A 21,799-nucleotide genomic window follows, 5' to 3' on the forward strand; every position below is an offset into this window, starting at 1 on the left:
AACAGGCAAAACAGCACTGCGGGTTGACATAAAAGGTTACCTCTTCTTACTTTCAAATGCAACACATATTGGATCCAATGGTGGTGAGCAAAAAAATGTTTATTTCACATCATCCATACCCTGCATACCCCAACGTCACATATCTCTCATTGCATAATAGTTTATCTGAAACATAAATTTGGTTTTGTCTTGTAAACATGTGGGGAATATTTGAATGTTTTATTTGATCTTATTGCTTTACAGGGTTTTTTTTCCCCTCAATAATTCCACCTTGGACTCAAACGTCAAAACTAGAAAACGTATGCAAAGCAATGTCCGCACTGAATAAAAATACCTTCGAAAAGCAATCATATCTCTAGTACAAAATATATATGTATGTATTCAAAATACATTCAGACTAAGGCTTTGAAGCAGTAAGCATTCTAAAAAAAAAAAAAAAAAAAAAAAAATATATATATATATATATATATATATATATATATATATATATATATATATCCTGCAAATGCATTTAGGTCCTTGTATTTGTGTTTCAATTTCTCAGCCGACACAAGACGCTTAATCCGTAAATGTTTCAAAGACATGATTCCAGAATATTGCCATCCAGGCGATTCCCCCTTTTCGAGGCAGGAAGAGATGAACGTGTTTCTGCGGTAGGAGAGGACGTCTCTTCCTGTCGTCTGTTCTACAGTGTGCCAAACTAAAAGTGCATTGCCGATGCGACAACTCAACAACTCGCGACTCATCGAAGCAAAATGTTGGCCGTCCACTTGAAAGCAATAAATATTACAAAATAAATTATCTAAGTTAATGTGCCAGGTCTGCTGGGTGAGTCTCTGACCACAATAAAGCTCTCAAAGTAGTGTGTAAGTAAAGTGTCTCGAGGTCTAATCTGTTTGGTTCAAAATATTCCATCCAAATCTTGCTGGCTTCGTGACCTGTCCAGGTGTTGTTGTTGTTGTGAGGATTTGAAAAGAAGCTTCCCTGAGGTAATTGTATTATTTCCTTTTCCCAGCTGCGATGTGTCTCCTAGTAACAGCCTCCAGCCTTTTTCTCTCCGCTTCCTCTGCCTTCCTTCTCTCTTCTTTCAGCTCCTTGTAGCGCCACTTGGGGATCTGCAGCAGGTTCCCCCCTCCGTCTTTGGCGCTGCTTTTCCTCCTAACCGGTTCCGGTTCATAGGTGGTGGAGGGGGCCTTTGAAATCCTCACCTTGGGGATGCTTAACCCTGGCCTGACGCTGCTCCTCCTCAGCACCATGTGCAGTGGCATCAGGCTGGTTCTCCGCAGCTCCAGGGCCTGCGTGTGAGAGACCGTGCCCAGGCTGGAGCTCCTGTGTCGAGGCACCGCTCTCTGGACTTGAAGGCTCGACCGGCGGTCCTCGGAGTTCTTTGCCACCAGGGTGACCCGTGAGTTTTGGAAAAGTTTGCGGTGGCTGTCCACCCTGTCGGGGTTGGCGCACAGGAGCTCTTTGGCACGCTGCTTGCGGACAATCTCTGGGACTGCGTAGCGACGTTTGCCCACGCTTGGAGGACTATCAGGACACACCTGAAAAAAAAAAAAAAAAAAAAACAGAGTTCTTCATGATTAGTAGAAATAGCTGTACTGTACGCAGAATAACACAGCACCAGTGCAGAAGCATCAGTCATAATTCTGGATGTTCTTTTTTTAACAAGGCTCAATTACTCTTTTGTATTTTGCTGTACCGGTAATCCTGCATGGATAAACTGCTTATGGGATAATGACGGAATTAATTATATCTTGTCATTAATAAGAACAGAGAAATTATTGATAACACAAAAAGATAAATCAGACCAAGACTCATCCTTAACAGTCTAATTACCTCAATACTTTAAGCAGGCAGCAGGAAAACATAAGTTTTGAAGGCATGCTGTATGTATATCCTTCCTCCTTGTGAGCTAATTGCGCCACTTATCACTGTTTTTAAAGTGCCAGGGAAACATATCGAAAGCCCTTGAACATTTTCTTCTTTTGTGACATTGCAACATCAAATTTCAGGGACTTTTTATTAGAACGCAGAAAATTAATGTCACGTGGAAGCAAAAATTATTCTTGTTTTTTTTTCTCAAAATCATTTCCAAATAACGATGTGAAAAGTGTGGCAAGAACTTTCATTCATCCTGCTTGGTCGATATTTCACAGGACCACGCTTCACGTATTGCTTCAAGTACGGCCTCTACCAGCTACAAGCATCTATAGAGACCGACACTTTTTGGTGATTCATATTTGCAGAAAAGCTTAAGCTCAATTAGGATTGATGTTATCTGACCAGTGCAATTTCTACATGGTTTGTGGAAATCTTTAAATAGGACTTTTTATTGGCTGCCTTTCAACAATAGCCTTCCTCTCTTTGCTATAGTCTTTTTCAAAGGCCAGATTGGTAGACTGCATAAATAATATTTATTCTACCAACACATCATCTTATCTGAGCTGTGAATTTCTGCAGCTCTTCCAGAGTAACCATGGACCTCTTGGTTTCTTCTCCCATTCATCCTCTCCTTACCTAGCCTTTCAGTTTGTCTGGGTAAGGTTTAGATTACACGTTACTCCTTCCATTTCTTAAATAAATATTGAATACTATAAGATGTTCAAGGCTTGTGGTATTGTAACATGACCTAATCCTGTTTTCGAAATGTTTTCCTGACCTCTCTCCAGTGTTCCTTTGTCTTACACTGATAGTGTTTGTCCTGTAATGTCATCTACGAAAACGTCTGAGGCCTTTACAGAGCAGCTGTATGTGTAAACCGAGTTAACTCGTTTCCCCTGTTTGACTATTTACTAGTTAGGTGACTTCTGAATGCAGTTGGTTCCACTGACGTTATTTTGTGGCATCGGAGTAAAGGCAAAGTAAATGTACAGCACACTGGTTCATTTTTATTAGTTTAAAAAACCATATTTGCATTCCACTTTACAGTTACTCCCTGCTTCGTTTTGGTCTGTCACATACAATCTAATAAAACATATTGGAGTTTGCCGCAGTAACGTGAAAAAATACGAAAACCTAAGGGGGCGGGTGAACACTTTTGTAAGGAATCGTATGACTTTAATTTGAAAACTTTTGCCATTTTTGTGAGAAGAGAATGTAATGAGGACACAAGACTGTAAAAAAAAACTATACACGTCGACGAGATGTTCTCATAATTTAAACACTCACGGTGTGACACGCCACAGCAATAAAAGGGCTTCTCATGGCAGTAGTGACAGACACCAGGTGGTCGATAACGCCTTCATCCTCGGGGTTGGTGACATTTGCGATGTTGAAGACGTTGCGCACCGTGTCCGAGAGGCGCTTCAGACAGCCGCGGGGCTCCTGGGCTCTGGCCACCAGGGACGCCAGTGGGGGCCACTCTAGACTGAAGGGAGTATATTTTTATCACAATCCACAGCACCATCCACACCAAGCGATTTATACTTAATATAAATGCATTATATAGACGTTTTCTATATTGCATGGTTTCCTTATAGTTGAGGATTCTGTTCTGTGTTTTGTGTCTTTCGGGCCAAGCCCAGTGCGTGTGCGCAAGCACCAAATAGTCAGAGATTCATCTGGTGTCGTTTCTCCTAAAACTGCAGTCGCAATCACTTCTGCAAAATCACAAAGCTAAAGAGCTGTCAGCACAGTTCAGTTTATATATAACCATCTGGCGCAGATTGATGTTCTTCAAAATAAAGATGCTGATTTGTAAAGCTTTTGAAATACATTAAGTCAGCTCCTCGAGGGAATAAGAACTGATTTGCATTAAGTTCCCCACAGGTTTTTGATGGTACAACCCTGTCGAGTTTGAAAGAAAATATACACCAGGCAGTCAGACTTTTTTTTTTTTTCTTTCTTTGCTTTGAGTCTTGCATACATCCATAATATTTTGTTTGTACAACTGAGCTCCTCACTTTGCATTCATTGTGGGGGAGGAATTTTTGCAATATGACAAGGGTTTAGGTGTGCGTTTTACCTGTATGTGTCACAGTACTGGAAGGGATAGGGCCGCTCCATAAGACGCGTCATCACCCAGGCCGTTTCGTAACGACCCGTGAACAAGGCCCATTCCCTGGCAGTCAGGTTCCGACCAAAGTCCCTTGCATCCAAGGAAGCTCCTAGGGGAGGAAGAGGGAGAAAGACGAAGCTCAGTGGACAATAATTAAACTACAGTGCCTTGCAAAATTAATCATAACCCCTTAAACATGTCACAGTGTTATGTTGCAACCGCAAACCTCCGTGGATTTTATGTGCGAGATGGAAATCTAGCACTACATCAACAAACCTTCTCTGCAGTGAAACATGGCAGAGGCAGCATAATCCTGTGGTGTTTCTTCTCTGTGCAATGTAAATGAAAGCCGGTCCAAACTGCTAGGGCGATGAATGGAGCTAAATGCAGACGATGCAAAAAGACTTGGAGGTGGTGTGGAGGTTCTCCTTCCATTACAAAACTAAAATTAGAGCCAAAGCTACAAAAAGGAACGTTTAGCATCAAAGTTTTCAGAATGTAGCACAAGTAGCGCCGCTGGAACATGGGTCGCCTTAAATCATCATTCTCAGAAAAAGCGTAAGTGATTAAATACTCAAGCACACTGATCCCTTTTCCAACACAATTCTTCGCAAAAAAGAAGAATGTATTTCAAGATCTCCAAGTTCTAATGGTTAAGAATGACGTGCTCCATTTTCCTCTGAAGTCAAACCGAGAGAATGAGAATTACATTCGTCCCCAGCTTTACCATTTTCCTCTTGCAGGCCCAAAAGTCAGTGGGATATGCAAACAGTACAACCTCACTAATTAGAACACACAAAAAAAGAAAACTCCAGGCATAGTCTTCACAAGACTACGACAACGTCTTCATTTAGAGGCTTCTTCGGCTCCACCCAACCATAGCCATCACCATCGATAATGACTCTTTGAAAAGCTTAAGATTCTGAAAGCTGCAGCAGAATTCAAATTCAGATTCATAATACATTTTTGAGTTAAGTTTCAGCAGCTACATAAGCTGAAGAAACTCTTATTATTTTTGCATCCACCCAAGGCTGAGAGATACGAAGGGGAGTTTTGTAAGGCTCGTGACTCATGTTCACAGCCACATTCATAAACACTCTCACAGCACTGATTATTAGATGTGTACAAAATTAAATCTAGACAGTAAAACGTTCCCAGGCAATGTTATTCTGGCAAATTCCATCAGCACTCGTTTTAAAATGATCTGAAAAAAGTTATTTTCGTGTCTTTTAAACATATTCAAAATATTGTTCCAACTGGAATAAGAAGTCTAGTTCAAGGACCAGACATCTTATTCAGAGGGAATAAAAACGTCAAGTAGTTTATCCCATCACAGGTTTAAAGATATAAATGTCGTAATTATGGATCACCTCAAAAACATATTGAGTTCTTAAAGTAGCAGAATCAGATCATTCACTTTAGGAAGCACTTTGGCAAGACTTCGCTTTTGCGTTGCTGATTATAACCAAGGATCAGAATTTAAGGAAGACAATATGAAGAAGACAAAAGGCCATCCGCGTCCGTCTTGGTCAGAGTGTGCATACATACAAATGCATATGTGGTTGTGTCAGAAATATAAGTTCTGTGCTCACCTGCCATCATGAGCGAGCGCACACACTCCACCCTGCCCTGCATCGAAGCTTTCATCAGAGCAGTAAAGCCGTGACAATTTCTTCTCTCTATGTCCAGCCCACAGTAGTAGTTCAGCAAATAGTTGGTGATTGTTATGTGGCCTTTAAGAACAGAGGAGAGAAAATAGCAGGTTCCGCTTACAGATATCAACTGACGATATATAAAAATGTTCATGTCTTCTAAAGAGGCTGGGGAAGTGCTTGCCGGGGCCAAAAATCACATTTTGTTTGCAGTGTTTTTGCATACGAAGGACCTGAGCCAATATGGACACCGAGACAACACGCTTATCACTTCTGTTCTAGCCCGAGTGGCGCTAAAGCAAACGAGTCTGCGCATTTGTCTGTGTCAGCATCAGTGCCAAAGTGCCCATTTGTTGCATTTGTGCGAGCATGTGTCAGACAGTGCTGTGACGCAGGCCTGGAGTTATGTGTGTGTTGATGGTTTGTTAATGTGAAACCAACCATTCGCATGTGCGTTTGTGTCTGCGTGCTACCTGCTTGCGCTGCGGTGATGAGAGCCGTGTTTCCCTCGCTGTCCTGCCAGTTGACGTCCAGGTACGGACACTGAGACAGCGCTATGACGACGTCCACGAATCCTTGGTAACATGCCACCAGCAGCCCTATCTGAGGCGACAAAGTGACAGGAGTAGAGGAGAACACAAGGGGGCGGGGGGAATAGGAAGGAGGAAAGGCTAAAGGTTACAATCAGCAAAAAATATATATATTTCTGGAGGTGAAGCAAAGCACAAGTGCTGACTTCCAGAGTGTCGAGAAAATATAATCAAGGCTGTATGAGAGGTAGTCACAAAAGACAAGAGGACCTTTGTGCAGCTTCAGAGAAGCAATGTCTCTGGTTAAATCTGGCATCTGATGTGCTTTCACTGAGAGACCCCGAGGTCAAAGGAAAAACAAGTTGTGCAACCTCGTGTTGACATGTACTTTCATGATGTGTTTTCATGCCGGTGCCAGCAGAGGTGTCCTTTTACACGTATGTGTGGACAAACGTGTAAATGTTTGTTTTTGAGCGAGAATGTCTGAGCACGGTAACCTGGGAAACTCCTGTAAAAGTTGTCCGCTCTCTGGCGGGTAAGTGGTCACCGCGGGAAATCAAAGTGGGCTCTTAGCAGACGCCCAATAGCTTTACCGTATACTTTTACAGACGTGCCTGCAGAAATATTTTCAGTTTGATCTTAAGAGTCAGTATAGGATTTCTGTCATGACTCGTGGCTCGCTCTACGAAACTCTTGCCTGATTTGAAGGTCAAAGGTAATGAGTGAATGGATTTGCTGAAATTAATGACATGTTGACGGCCTATAACGTCATATCTTAAAGACTGTGGCTGCAGGTAATCACAGTACTGTAGATGCCACTTTGAAGCAAAGTGAGTCATGCAGTCAATGTGTAGACACATGCAAAGCACTTTGCAAAATCTATGCAGCGAGCACTTTAAATGGTGTAAGTACAAACTTTACACAGGCAGTCAGAAACATTCAATATTCTCCAAGTAGTTTCAATATACAAGCATTTGGAGAACTTCCAAATTTTGTGCAATGCTTCTTGCATACAATGATTTGACCTAATGTGTGGACCTACAGAAAAATAATATGTAGGGAGACTTCATGTTGGTGAAGCTTAGAAGACTGAAGGGAAACTGCAGTGGATATGCTTTCTGCAAATGTATCAAGTTGGAGAAAAATCAAAAAACGTACTAAATTCAGACACGTGATTTGATCACCGTACAACCCCAAAGCTCCATGTATATTAATTGGATTTTATGTGACAAACTAGTAAAAAGTAAGACACGATTGTGAGGTGGAGCAAAAAGGATTTCAGATTTGTTCTGACTGTCAGGATTGTTTGTTTTCTTCCGTTTTCCTTTTAACAAACTTCTTTGAGTTCATGCTTCGCAGAACTTCGTACACCACAAACGCAGGTGTTTGGAGGCAAGTCTCAACCAGCTTTGCCCACCTGGAGACTGAATTCTTCACACGAGTTCAGCAGAATGGATGAAGAACATCTGTAAACAGGAACACTGAAGTCTCACAATAGATCCTCAATTGAATGTATCACTTTTATTTCAAACAATATGATTTGCTTTTAAACAGTACCTTATAAATCTAGCTATTTCAGGGTTGCTGCCCCAGTTTGTTAAATGCAAATGCACACCACACATTTTTAGACTTTCATTTGCAAAAAAATAAAAATAAAAAAACACAAAACGAAAGTCTGGGATTATTTTTGTTCCACTTTACAACTATGTGATGAGGTTTTGTTGGTCTAGCAGGTAAAATTCCAAAATGTCGAAAAAGGTCAAAGCGTGTGCAAATGTAAGGGATCTGATAATTCATAACAGAATTTTGTCAAAAATGTTTGTAAGACTATCTTTTTGGTTATGTTCATCTGAAATCTCCAAATGAAATACATACATTATGCCCTACAGATGATTTTTTTTTTTAAGACAACACATTCTGTACAATTCACCTATAACATAACCCGAACTGCAAACAAGCAAGACTGTCAGCCAGCAGATGATGTAGTAACTGTAATGTCAGCCCGAGGGCAAGGATTCACTGAGACTGCTGGACAGCTTGCAAGACTCTTACCTACACTGGCACAGTTTCAAATAATTCTATTTAGACACTCTCTTGTCTTACTGTCTTTCACACTTTCACACCAGCACACACAAACACACGTCCTTGGCAGACCTCCAGCCTTGCTGTGATGTACTTAAACAGCATGCCCTGCAGCACGTCTAGAGCAATCTCGGTCGTCTGCCTTCACTCTGTTTGCCTGTGAATCTCTCTCACAAACACACATGCAAGTATGTCACCTTTTTTTTTTTTTAAATCGTTTTCGGTCTGATGAGTTCTACTCAGCGAATTTCTCCTGTCACAAGTTTTTGCACTGTACAGAACACAATTCGAGACAACACTTCCATCCCTAACCCCCGAAGCCTCCAGCAACCCCCCCTCGCCCAAGAAACGCAGCAGATAAATCAGCGAGGAGTTCAAAAATATAGTTTGTTTCCACCAATATTTACCAGCACTTTGTAAAAAGAAACTGAACTTTATTTTCTCACAATCTGATATTAAATTAGACTAAATCAAAAGAAATAATGCAAGATAACAGAAAGAAAACTGTAGATGCTCACAAGTAAGGTTCATTCTGGTCCTCATTTCAGATACTTAAAGGTTCCAAAATTCAAATGTATTAATCCTCAGAGGAGACGAATGTTGTGGCGCAAAATACGTGTACTGATGTCTAGGAAAAGAAGAAAAATGTGAAAAATGCTGGCTGAGGCTGGTAGGAAAGTGTCCATATTTACAGCAAAACAACATGGGGTGATAGGCCACTCAGCAAGCAAGAAGCAGTTACTCCAAAAGCAACGTAAAAAGACAGGTCACAGTTTGCAAATTCACTATTAAACAAAGGCCTTAGGTTTGATCTCAAGAAACCTGAACCAAGACAACACTCATTTTGAGCATAATGGCCATTGTTACATTAGATAGCATCATGAGGTCAGACCAGTAGGAAGTACTGGAGCAACATTTAAGCATTAACATCAGCCAAGAAGATAACACTTTGCAGCAACTAGGCATCCTAAATGGACGGTGATGCTAAACATACTTCCACATTGGCTATCATAAAACTGAAAGAACCAGTCTGCATCTGGAATGAATATTATGCCCAAGAGGCACAAATACATGGATCAATAGCAGCCTGATGTAAGGAATGAGAGGAGTGACGATAAACAGAAAACAGGTGTACGGCAGGAACAAAAAAGTGAAAGCACTAAAAAAAAAGTGCTTTGTTCTGCACTTCAACATTTCTCGTATCGTTGAAAACGGAAGATATAAAATGCCTAATAACTACAAATGTTGCTAAAAGATTAAAGAAAAGGCTTCGCCAACTAATAGATAAAAGTATTTCTAACACACATGTGCGTGTTGATCCACTAGATGCGATATGAGCTTATCTCATATCAGATCTCTGCTGAACTTAATTAGGCAAATATTGACTGGTTCAGATAGTTTATGATTTTGTCACTGAACCTATTCCTTCCATAACTCTGATCTAATTCCAAGTTCATGGGCATGGTCCTTCTTCTTCTTCTGTTTTTTTTACTTATTACAGCTTTCCTGATTATGCTTTTACTGCTTAGATGTGGTTCACCATTTTGGCCAGGTTTTGTCATTATTGTTATCACCTTCAGCGTTCAGTGGCATTAGAACTCTTAGATACTCCTACATATTGTGGCCTCAGACTAAACAAGTTGTAAAGCAGCCTCCCGTGGGCATGTTTCATCACTGATCCTGAACACAGTCTATCACGGCTGCCAGAGGGCAACACACTGGGTACATCATGTACAGGTCAGCAATCTATCACAAGGCTAGAACAAAGAGACTGAAAACAAGCAATTTTACCTACGGTCAATCTAGTATCACAGTAGCAACTAACTTGAACCTAAATTGAGTGTACGACTGAGTGCCTCTGTAATAGTCCCAGTCAAGATTATTTTTTATGACATTACAGTGCTTCGGAAAGCAGCGAAAAAACTGCCCATAATTTGAGCTATTTCATCAAAACCATCAGCTGATACCAGATGTTCAGAGATCGCTGAGGCACCAGGCACTGTCACACTATGGAAACAAATAAAACCCCACCATCTGCCTCAATGCAGATCTATGCAAATCTGTGAAAAAAAAAAAAAAAAAAAAAAAAAAAAAATATATATATATATATATATATATATATATATATATATATATATATATATATATATATATATATATAGATTATATAGAACAATATAGATTGTTAATATGTAGATTTGTTATTAACAACATGCATGCATTACAATGTGTGAAACTATGGGTTGAACAAATTATCGTCCCATACACACGCAAAGTCGTAAACACACTCACTAAGTAATCTGGGGAATATCCAGAGCTTAGAATAGAAAGGCTTAGTTCCATCAGTCAGAATGACACGGAGAGAGGGGGAAGGGAGGAGGGATAGGAACTTTGCATCCACATTTCATGTTGGGATTGCTAAACTACTTGCAAAAAGAGTGAACCAACACTGGAGTTGTCAAATACTAGTTTAGCCCAATATATTTGTTACAAGTCCACACATGCGGGTGTTATACGTGTTGTAAGCACTGCTCCATTTCAACTGGTGCTGAAAGCGGTTTGAATGGGAATTTTGGGTTCTGTTTGTGAATTCAGACCGGCGTTAAATTTGCAGTTGTCGGATTGTAAAGGCTGACTAATGCACGGCGCCAATCAGGTTTTATTTGCTCATATCGGTAATTTGCCCACCGGTCTTGTAATGACACTCACAGGAAAACGTAGCAAATTGTAAGAAACGAGGGTCGGTTTAACAGCACTGTCGGATGCATGAAAATAAAGGCAAAGGCAAAACGTGCTTGAAAGTCCTGCTGGTTGTGCTGAACCTCCACTCCGGAGGAAACCAACCGCTTGCCTTGTAGGCTTCTTCCTCTGCCACAAACCATTCTAACTTCCTCCTTATTTTCTAAATCAATCACATTTGTTTTGTACGCGTTCAAATTAAGCATCGGTGAGAGCTACGGACGACTAACATCGCTGCAGCCTGCATTGTCCAGTGACTAGAATGTGACATTTGTTTCAGGAACCGCTCTGCAGGGAAACAAAAACACTCCACGTTGTCCTCAATCACATACATCAGTAGCACCACTGACACAAATGCACCAGGCCACATTTCTGTCAATACCACCCCGTTAAATGTTTTGCTTTCCGCGGCTGAGCTCTGAGCTTTTACATGGCCATATCAAATCTGATGTGTATGACTGTCGCTTTGATTTTTCCACTTGTCTGTATTTGCTCGGAGCATTGTGCTCGCTACCATCTGCAGTGCCAGATTTCTGTTTCTATTTGCCCATGCCTCATTTGTCTCTCTTCCACTTTGCCAGTTGGTTGATTTCTGTGTTGGTCAGCTGATTTTCAGGTTTGCAGCACAAGCTGTGGTTTGGTTTGTCGCCTGTGGTCTCACAGCTCAAGCCTGCTGTGTCAGTTTTAGTATCAGTCAGCATGAGTCACCTAATATCAAAGTATTTAAAAAAAAAATAATTAAAAAAATGGTTGTGTTCTGATGGACGTCTCTGTGTGTGGGTAGCGGGGTGGGGAAAACAACATAGAAGCTGCTAAAAAGCTTGTGGCTTAATTTAAGCTGATAGCTTTCTGTGTTTGTGTGTCTCCTGTGTTTTGATTAGAACATGACAACCTAACAAACTGAAGGAGACAGTGTCTTAAACAGAAGCATATGTGCCTGTGGGTGTTTACCATTCCGCTTCTCCCAGATTATCTGTATCCATTTATTAAGTTTTAACATATGCAAATATTGGTGGAAAGCAAAATGCCGCACACTGAGTTGAATCACGGTGCCGGTTTGCCACAGTTAGGGCGAAGAATTAAAATCTGCTCTGAAGTTTCATCAAAAAGATGCCCAAAAAAATAGTCCTCGGTGCCTCCTCTGCATGTCAAGTTTCCATCACAACCGTAAAAGTCGAACTTAACACAGGCAGCATTTGTTTTATTTATCGCAATGTCACTATTTATCCTTCTGTCCCAGAAGGCGTTGACTTGTGTAACTAATACTGCACACCAATCTGGACCTGGGCAGAAACTCAGTAATAAATCCTAACAAATGACTACTTTATAAAAGAATCTGCTGAAACTCTGGCAACTTCACAAAGTGTGAGCGTTGCATTTCTGGAGTGAGAAGTTTTGGTTGGAGCGAGCCAATTAGTGCTTTATCTTTTCATTGTTGTTGCTCCTTCTTAGTGTTTATTTATTTATTTATTTATTTATTCATTCGCCCACTGGGTCCGGTTAAAGCAATGCAGGATTTGCTTTTTTTCACACACATATTTTGCTGGTTTGTCAGCATGTACAGTACAGAGAAAATGCATGAAAAGCCATGGAAGCAATAGATTGTCACTTGTGCTTTTTAAGACACTTAAAACTTAGTTCAGATATAAAATCCAACAGAATGGCACCATATGGATAAATCTGTAAAAACAAAAAAAAAAAAAAAAAATAATAATAATAATAATAATAATAATAATAAGCAGAAGCATCTTTCTGGTCCTGTTATTGAGCAACTTCTACCACTAACACCATTAAACAGATACAATTGAAACCAGTAAGAATAGAAGCACATATTTTGTAGTTGCTGTTAAACCTAAAGGGATCACACAACCATGGAAAAGAATGCTGACAGGTGCAAATGCATGCATTTGTATTGCAAGCAGATAGCTTTGAGCCACAGAATATAGTGCTTAAAATAGAGCTATGACAAATAGTTATTTAAGCATAGAAACTAAACATTGATAGTTACATCAGCTGGTACATGAGTCATTATTATTGTACAAACTAATGCATTCAATTGCGATTCAAATTGTTTTTTGTTTCAGATACCATGCTGTTTAATTATGTGCATGCAGCCATATATAATGTTTGATATATATATATATATATATATATATATATATATATATATATATATATATATATATATATATATATATATACTACCTAATACAGTGTGCTGCAACAGAGACATCCATCCATCACTGTAGGATTTATGGCATTACAATGCATGACTGGTTAAATTGCTCTTTAGCAATCTAATAGTACCGTACTGTGGATATGTAACGTGCTTACCCAAAAGCTATTACATATTATCTGAATCAAAAAAAAAAATATTCAAAAATACAATGTCATGTCCAATGCGTACGTTATGTGCACCAACCCAAAGCTCATAAAGGATGCGAAGTTAGACTGAAAATGGGAAGCGATGCGAGTTTGTCTCCTTTCCCTAAAATGAGCTGTCATGCATGAGTGCATGCACTATCACGAAACGATTGGTGAAATGTTTCAGACTGTGAACGGGGGAGGGGGGGTGGAGGGATTGTTCAGATCTGAATTATCCCAAAAAAAAACAAAAAACATAAAAACTAGGACTTTTTCTTTCAAAGCTTGAAGGAGGAAGTGCTTGTTGAGTCATCACCCTTTTTGAGCAATAAAGTGAGCCACGGCTTGACATAGTGTCTTTCCTAATGGTTCAGTGACCTCAAGTGAAAGCACTGTTAAAGCACAAATCCAAAACATTATGTGTTATAATGGCGTAGCAAGTATCTGTTATTCTGATGCTTTTTAGATGGTCTTAGGAAAAGTACAGAAGAATACGCACCGATTAATTTGATCTGTAATTTGCACGTGCATATACCAAGCCCGAACAGGTAGGACGGTGAAGCAAAGGCGGGAACTCTGAAAATATTTGGCAGGAGATGGCTTAACATGTAAACTCGGCAAGCTTGGGCCTCCTTGGGTAACGCTGAAAGATTTGTTGCAGGTGAAAGGGGGAGATGGAGGGTGTGGTGATTCGACATGCATTTGTGCTGGAATGAGGTATCGTGACTTCGTAAAGTACTCGCAGCTTAGGGATGATTTTTCTCTCAAAATCTTAGATGGTAGAGTGCTTATTGCACAAAATATTACACAGTCTTTTCATATTGAGCGACATACGTCTCAACGCATGTTTGCCGCTTGATTTAGCTGGGCTTTCTGATTCAGCAGAGGCTGATTTTGGCCACTTCACAAATATGTTCCTGATTTGCCAACTGTGGCTGCAAAAGTGTTACCTTAATAAGACTGAGTGGCATTCCTGTTTGTGACTATCAATATTTCTGTGGCTCAAAATATTTCAGAAATCAATATAGTTCTGTGTGGCATGCAAGCAGAATGTGGAAAATATGTGATCATTTCTTTTAGCCATCTAGCCAGCAACAAGTGTGGGAGGAGGGAGGAGCAGAGGGGAAAGATCCCTGATGCACAGAGGCCTAGTTATAAGTCAGTGGTCACCCAGATATTTTACCCTGTATCTCATTAAAATGCCTTTAAACCGCAGCATCAGTATGATGGAACATTTTCAGGGTTTTGAAACGTGTTTTTATAACTCGGGTATATATCTCAATAACCAGCCCATGCCTTGTCCTTCTCACATCCTTAGACAACGAATGTCAAGGTTGCACATGACATTCGTTGGATGTAATAAAATTGTCTGACCGGATACTTAGCAAAAGCCTGGAAACAAGTAAGTAACCCAGAGCAGAAAGCTTAGGCTTAATTATCTCAACACCTTCTGAACCTGATGCTCCTTAACTACACATGCTGCACTGCACGGCCAAGGTGGAACTAAGGAAGAAACTATATACCTTTGTAAGATAAACTCTCTCACTGAATGCAAAAACTTCAACAATGATATCAATTTGTTTTTCTAATAATAATAATAATAAAAACTTGTACAGCAACCAAAGATACGTGTGTGCACCGGTTCTGAGGAGTGCAAGAGGCCTGCATGATGTGCTTCATACCCGGTTATTCCTGTCGGTCTCCTTGACCTCCTCTTCCTTCACACCGTGTCGTATCATTATCCGGACAATCGCCGCGTTGTTAGTGCAGCACGCCTTGAAAAAGGACAGCGGCTCCGGGCTCTCCGGAGACGGGGAGCGCTCCGAGTCCGCGAACACATCATCCGGAGGATAGAAAGAGTCGTCCGACGCGATGCTCCGACAGTCCTCCAAGTCCTCAAAGTCAACCTCCTCGAACTCATCGCTGTCCTCCTCGCTCCCCTCTTCGTCGTCGCCGTCCTCTTCGCAGGACCCCTGGTAGTCCTCCTCGGAGTTGGACTGGGGCTCCTCGGTTATCGTCGGGTGGACATGGCCGATGTTCCCCCCAACTTTTTTCTGCTGCTGCAGCAGTTGTTTGACGCGCAGCGACGAGGCGCTTCCTCCATCCCTGTCGTCCGTGATCAGCACCATCTAACCCCCGAGCCCAGGGCACTGTCCGCGGGGTGGAGTGCAGCCTGGCTCACGGTACGCGGGCATAACAAACAAACAAAAAAAAGTCACTTATATCGCACACGACTGCTTAAATGCACACAGTTTTTAAATCTGTGCTTTTAAATAGACTGCACTTCTTGAAAAATGAAAAAAAAAAAGAGTTGCGCTTTGATTCAATCCAACCTTTAATCATTTTTCGCAAATGAAATGATGTTGCAAAGGCACAGATGATCAGTAAAATGTCCCTCGAAGTTCGATTTCCCGTTTCTCCTTCCGAAAGCGAAAGCACGCTTTTTCAAACTTATATATTTCGAGAGCACACAGAAGACTAGTTGGGGTCTGGGTATTTTTCCTTTCTTTTTTTCAAAATAAACAGCGTTTTCAGCAGAAAGTAAAAGTACTGCACCGAAGACTTGTCCCATGCAGGGCGGAGAGAGCCGCCAGCCTGTTAACCCATAGTCACCTAATCCGATTAGACGCAACTGGGACCTCTCTCTCTCTCTCTCTCTGTGTGTGTGTGTGTGTGTGTGTGTGTGTGTGTGTGTGCGTGTGTGTGTGTATGTATGTGGGGTATGTCTTCTAGTAAGAGATAATTCGGCTGGACCCAACCAACACTGTTGTCAAATATGGGTATTTTTAGAGTTTTCCAGTCTGAAGATTTACATCTTTGTTTGTTTTTATTTGCCAGTTCCTTTATTTTTTTGTTTTTGGTATAACTTCACACATGTATAAGTAGCCTACCAGGTTTCCTCTGAAAGGATGCTGAATGATATATGGTCTAGAATTTTTAGGTGACTTTCTTGCCCCCCCAATATTTCGATTTAAATCTAACTTTCAAAAAAAAAAAAAAAAAACGTTGTCATGCACTATTAAAATTGTTGTGTTAAGCAAATGCAGTTTTTTTTTATTTTTTAGTTTTTTCCTAAAACAGAAACAAATCTGCACTGATTTCACACAACTGGGATCTGGCTTTGGGTTTGACCCAGCATTCTGAGTGGGTTATGCATTCAGATCAGGAAATGGGTCAGCAAGTGTGTTGAGGTTTTTGTTGAAAAGAAAACCTCTTAACTTATTGAACACGTAGGTTTAATGTTTAATTTTAAACTGGGAATAGTAGTTGGGCTGCAGTCAGTAACACAACCCACTGACACTAATAAAATCACACACCATGATTTTGCCACCCTCCCATTTCGTATTTGATGCCATGAAAACTATTCAGTGAAGCCTGATTAGGAAGTTGTGTAGCACAGAATTGGGGTTTGTGAAGAAACTAATGAAACAACGTCTTGTCCTCTCTAATCGAACAAAAATAGCCACAATTTCTGCACAGTGTTTGGTGAAAACTACCGAACGTCTTTCCCAGCGGCGTTGGGGTTAAACACACTCAAGTTCAAGCAATACTGACAAGATACTGCATGTGTGTTATTAAAGATACAGCTGGAAAACATCTACCCTGTGTGAACCAGCCCAGGAAGTTGTATGGCATGGGGGGCAAAAAAAACAACAAAAAAACAGGCACATAGTGGCCCGTAAGCCTGAAAGGCAAACTGGGTTTGGGTGAGGTGGTAAACATAAGAGGCACACCAGTTACATTCAGTACCACGAGTACATGCTGAGTACAATTTTGAGATAACTTAAAAAAAAAAAAAACTTTGTAGGAGCATGTTTTTCTTATCTCGCTCATATTTTCAACCGCCAAGAATTTTCACATGGCATGCCTTTACAGAGATCGTTGTAAAAGTATGTTGGAATTTTTAATTTTTTCTTTTCATTTGGTAGGAAAAACCATCCACCGGGGGCCACTCAAAGTTATATAAAGGTTATCAAAACAAGATATGAATTTGGTCTCCTGATACCACACAATGGGGGAACTATTGGGTGTTTAGTGTCATACAGTTGTTGTTGCTGGTTTCACTCTTATTATTTTTAGCACACCAAGCATCAGTTTGTACTGGATGTCCCAGGGTGATCTTCCTACTTACATGTGAGATAGACAAACTGTTGACACCCGATGAGGGTTTTACATGATACACGTTAGATTTTCAACCAAGTGTTACAAAAATTTCTTTTTCAGAATTTTATCTCAGTGGTGGCCAAATTTCAGTTACTTTAAATAGGGCGACATTTTAGGCATATAACTGAGTAATATGTAGGCACTTGGACTGTGAACTCTCTTAAAAATTACTTTGTTGTAGTATAATAAACTTATTCAAAAAATATTGAATAAGTTTCAGTATTTTAAGTGGGGAGTACAATCTTGACAGTACCGTTCTGTTCTGCTTGGAATAAAATGAAGTGCCTGTAAAAGTGCAGCAGTCATTCAGGATTCCTTAGGCATTAGTATTACAATTTGTGCAAAACACAAATGTTTACTCTTACAATGCACAGTAAAAAGTTTACTTTTTTCCCCCATTATGTGCCATTAAGACAAATGAATTATGCTAAGTTAAACTGGCAGTCCTCTAAATTGACTTAGTGAACACTTGGTGAGGCCAGGGGTGGGGAGGGGGCATTTTGCTTGTCTCAAAATGAATGATTATGATGAATGCTGATTAAGACCAGAAGCTGATTAGAGATAAGAGCTCTTTAGCACTTAAATTTTCACTTTAGTTCCGAGCCAGTGCTCAGTTTTTGTTGCAGTCAAGAATGCTTTGTGTGCAGCAGATGTTGGCTTGAAATTGAAATGTGGTCTCTGATAATCTTAGGTGTATATATTTTCCAACAGAGCGCACTGCGTCACTGTTAGTTATGTGATTAATTGTCGTGTACAAGCAACAGTCGAACAATGTGATGAACCAGCCTCTCGGTATCACGTAGCGAATGTACAATTGGCTATAAGAAACAACTAAAACAAGGATCTGAAGAATGCATTGCTTAAGAATAAGACAATATCTGAATACTACTAATAATAATGATTGTGCAGGGGTTTGATTTTTCAGCAGACGGCCAGAGCAGGAACCGTGTGCAGCTGGGAGGTCAGAGATGATCTTCTTCACCTTCCTTCCACAGCACTTTGAAAGGTACAGACAGTTATGTTCTGGTAATGCACTGTGCTGATCTAATCATCCTCTGTAAAGCTTTGTAATCCAGGGTGTTACAGCTGCCAAACAAGGTTATGATACAGCCTGCCAGAATACTCTTGTTGGGGCACCTGTGGAAAATAATCAATATCCTGGAGCACATTCTGAACCTTTCCCTTTGCCAATGAGAAACAGTCTGGGTCGTGCAAATTTGGTTATTACGCCGACGTGAGGTGTCAAGCTCAGACGTAGATACCTAAAAACTCAAAGTAGCTACCTTTCTCCACCTCTCACTTCTCAATGGAAACCGGGCCTAGTGTCCTGCAGGTTATTGTTCTGGTATAACGATGACATGGGACGATAGTGGCGACGGTGGAAAGAGTTTGTCAGTCCGCAGTCAGTCCGATTCCCGTTCCACCCGCCTTCTGTCATTGTGATCTTGGGCAAGACACTTCACCTGCCTTGCCTGCTGGTGGTGGTGTGAAGCGCTACTGAAAGTAGTGTGAAGTGCTTCGTTCAATGACTGAAGTGTGAAGTGCTTTGCTTAATAAAGCACTAAGCAAGTACAGGCCATGTACCATGATTTCTATATCTTCATTGTAGACAGACTCATCACCCTTTTCATCTTTCGCTGTAAAATCCCCCGTGAGCAAAGTTTCACACAGGTGGCTAAGCACACGTCCCTGAGGAGTCTCAGTCCTGACTGTCAGTGTGCTTATGATGCTTCATGATGAGTGTCAATGGAAATGTGATATTCAGAACACAGCTGCAATCATATGTAAAATTGTAGAGGACACAAAATCTTGTGTGTCCTCTACAATTCTGTTTGACCTAAACTGAAGTGGGTCAAGCATAGCAAGTGGAAAGGATGTAACGGGACGCAATTTGGGCTTTCTTTATATATATATATACATATATATACATATATATATATATATATATATATATATATATATATATATATATATATATATATATATATATATATATATATATATATGTATGTATATATATATATATATATATGTCAATCAAAGGGTTTGGTTGATCAGAGAGCAATTTCCTCCATTTCACACTTCTTAGAGAGCCTGCACACATCTCATGAGCACAGCATAATATTCCCACAGGGTTTAGACAAGCTCTTATATGCCTCCTCTCTTTCAGTCATGCATTTATACCCCCTAAAACCACAAACTACCAAAACACCCACCCACACACACACACACACCATGCTCTCTGTTATGGCATGTAGCAGCTACGTAGCACAAAGATCTCCTGTGAGTCTCCTCTCGACACAAGCACGCAACTGTTAGGTTTGTGTTTGCATGCGTGATGAAGCAAAAATGTGACCAAAATCATTCGTTTATCTAAGCGCTTCTAACACAGGCATCTCTGTCTAAAATTTGACAGGAAATGCAGCTTTTTTCCTTTAAACCAAAGGCAGAATGACTGATTGTGTCAGCGTTATTAAACACTCTTGGCGTTATTGTTTAATCCGTGAGTGAGGCCAACGCAGAGAAGCCATCTACTCCAAGAGTAACGCTCACGTTCAAGGCTAAACAAAACGTCTATTGGCAGCTCTAATTCAGAAAAAAATTCAATTGTCCATAAGTTGTAATTAACTAACCTCAATCGGCTGGAAAGGGTCTTTAATTAAGTCTTCTTTTGATGAATGGAAAGAAAAAAAACTGTGCTAAATACAACCTGGTTGAAACAACTTCATTTATTGGTATCACATTCCACAAATTGCCCGGAGGCTAACACAAAATATGTTTTAATAATAAATAGAACATTTCATAGAAACATAATTAGAGGATAGTACCCCAAAGTGAGACTGAGAAAAAGAATTCAAGTCTCCTAGAAGAGGCACTGATGCTTGCACACTCTTAGATTTGGTCCAGTACATAAAATCATTGTAAATGAGAGACTGAGGCAAAAAAAAAAAAAAGGAACTGCAGATGGATCGTAAATGCTAATGACTGCTGGAATGTGGCTTAAAGACGTTGCAAAAAGTGAAGAAAGCTGTGAAAACAGTCCCAGTTTTGTCCTGGAATAATAATAATAATAATATATATATATATATATATATATATATATATATATTTTTTTTTCTTCTTCTTTTTCTCACTTAAAGTCTACAACACAATTTTTCAATGGCTAATGTGTGTCATATTTAGAAATTTTAAATAATCCGCTCTATAACAAAAATAATTAGCCTAAAAGATAAAAAAGAAATTGATGCTATCTCAATTGACTGTCACACAGCTGAGGTAGTTTTTTTTTTTTACTTTCTCTTACTCCCCATCTGCATTTAAGGAAGTGTTGGTTTGTTTGAAGTGGGTTTGAATGAGGTGCTTTCACACACCATCAGCAACTTATAATGGATTGCTGCTTCGGAAGGGCCTAATTTAGAGGAGCAGGCAGAAGAATCATTCACTGTAAATAGTCAGCAGTAAAATTTGCATTTTTTTGTCATTTCTTTTTTTAACCAAAAATGCATCAACAAGAAAAGAGAGAGAATTGCCTCATCAGCAAATTGCATCCCTTGAAAAAGGATGCAATTTTTCACTATTACTGTCTATGCGGTGATAACAGTGTTATTACCTAATATTGTAGTTTTTATTAATCTAGGACTATTTTGTTCTACAGTGCTTATTCATACCTCTTGAACTTTTGGTTATGTTACAACCAAAACCTTTAAGCATATTTGTCGTACTGTTAAGCTATTAAATGCTAAACTATTACAATACTTTTGCAATAAAAGATGTACATCATCAACGTAGTCAAACCATAATTTTTCTCCAGACTTTCTTATGTATGTCGCAGTAGGCAAGCTGAGTCTCTCTCTGTCAGATGTTTTCCCTGAAAACAAAAGCTAGATGTGCTGACTGTGCGCCTACTTGGCTCCTGACATTGTTCTAGAGAAAATCTAGAAGCTATGGAGCAGAATTCATGCCATCCATGTGGATGAAGTTCGCAGGTTTTATCATCCCATCCTGGATCGCCCTGGAAAAGACACATTTGAAGTAAGTTAACTATTTTTTTTTTTAGGCAAAATCTCCCACATTCACCAGACGCAAACGTACACAATAAATAAATAAATGAGCTATGGCTCAGCACCATCAGAAGACAACATGAATCATGTTTTCCCTTTTCCTTACCCTTAGAACTGTTACACAACAGCTACACACGAGAACACTTAACGTGGGGTCTGTGTGTCCATTTTCTCTCCTCCTGCCTGTTACACGCTGTTCTGCAACTT

At 40.1% G+C, this 21,799-nt stretch overlaps 1 protein-coding gene and 1 long non-coding RNA gene across 2 annotated transcripts in view; both read right to left on the minus strand.

The window, feature by feature from the left end:
* LOC148153362 (uncharacterized) overlaps positions 1-21,799 on the minus strand; it is an 88,350-nt gene that overhangs the window by 4,041 nt on the left and 62,510 nt on the right. The window lies entirely within an intron of this gene.
* Positions 482-17,604, minus strand: ankrd33ba (ankyrin repeat domain 33ba). Its single transcript, XM_014981676.2, has 6 exons — positions 15,050-17,604; positions 6,126-6,255; positions 5,593-5,733; positions 3,968-4,109; positions 3,172-3,370; positions 482-1,544 (listed from the first exon to the last, which is right to left on the minus strand). Exons 1-6 carry the CDS (start codon positions 15,494-15,496, stop codon positions 999-1,001), a joined length of 1,605 nt encoding a protein of 534 aa, XP_014837162.1. The 5' UTR covers positions 15,497-17,604; the 3' UTR covers positions 482-998.

The sequence above is a fragment of the Poecilia mexicana genome, unplaced genomic scaffold, assembly GCF_051168715.1.
Source record: "Poecilia mexicana isolate PSO_F unplaced genomic scaffold, ASM5116871v1 scaffold_20, whole genome shotgun sequence".
Classification (NCBI taxonomy): Eukaryota; Metazoa; Chordata; class Actinopteri; order Cyprinodontiformes; family Poeciliidae; genus Poecilia; species Poecilia mexicana.

What these genes read in the sequence shown, in the direction of transcription:
- ankrd33ba (XM_014981676.2), bottom strand. Translation starts at nt 15,496, where the DNA reads ATGGTGCTGATCACGGACGACAGGGATGGAGGAAGCGCCTCGTCGCTG. An exon ending in CATCACCGCAGCGCAAGCAG is followed by an intron (nt 5,734 to 6,125) that starts GTAGCACGCAGA and finishes CTGTTCTTAAAG; the next exon opens with GCCACATAACAATCACCAAC. An exon ending in TTGCTGTGGCGTGTCACACC is followed by an intron (nt 1,545 to 3,171) that starts GTGAGTGTTTAA and finishes TTTTTTTTTCAG; the next exon opens with GTGTGTCCTGATAGTCCTCC.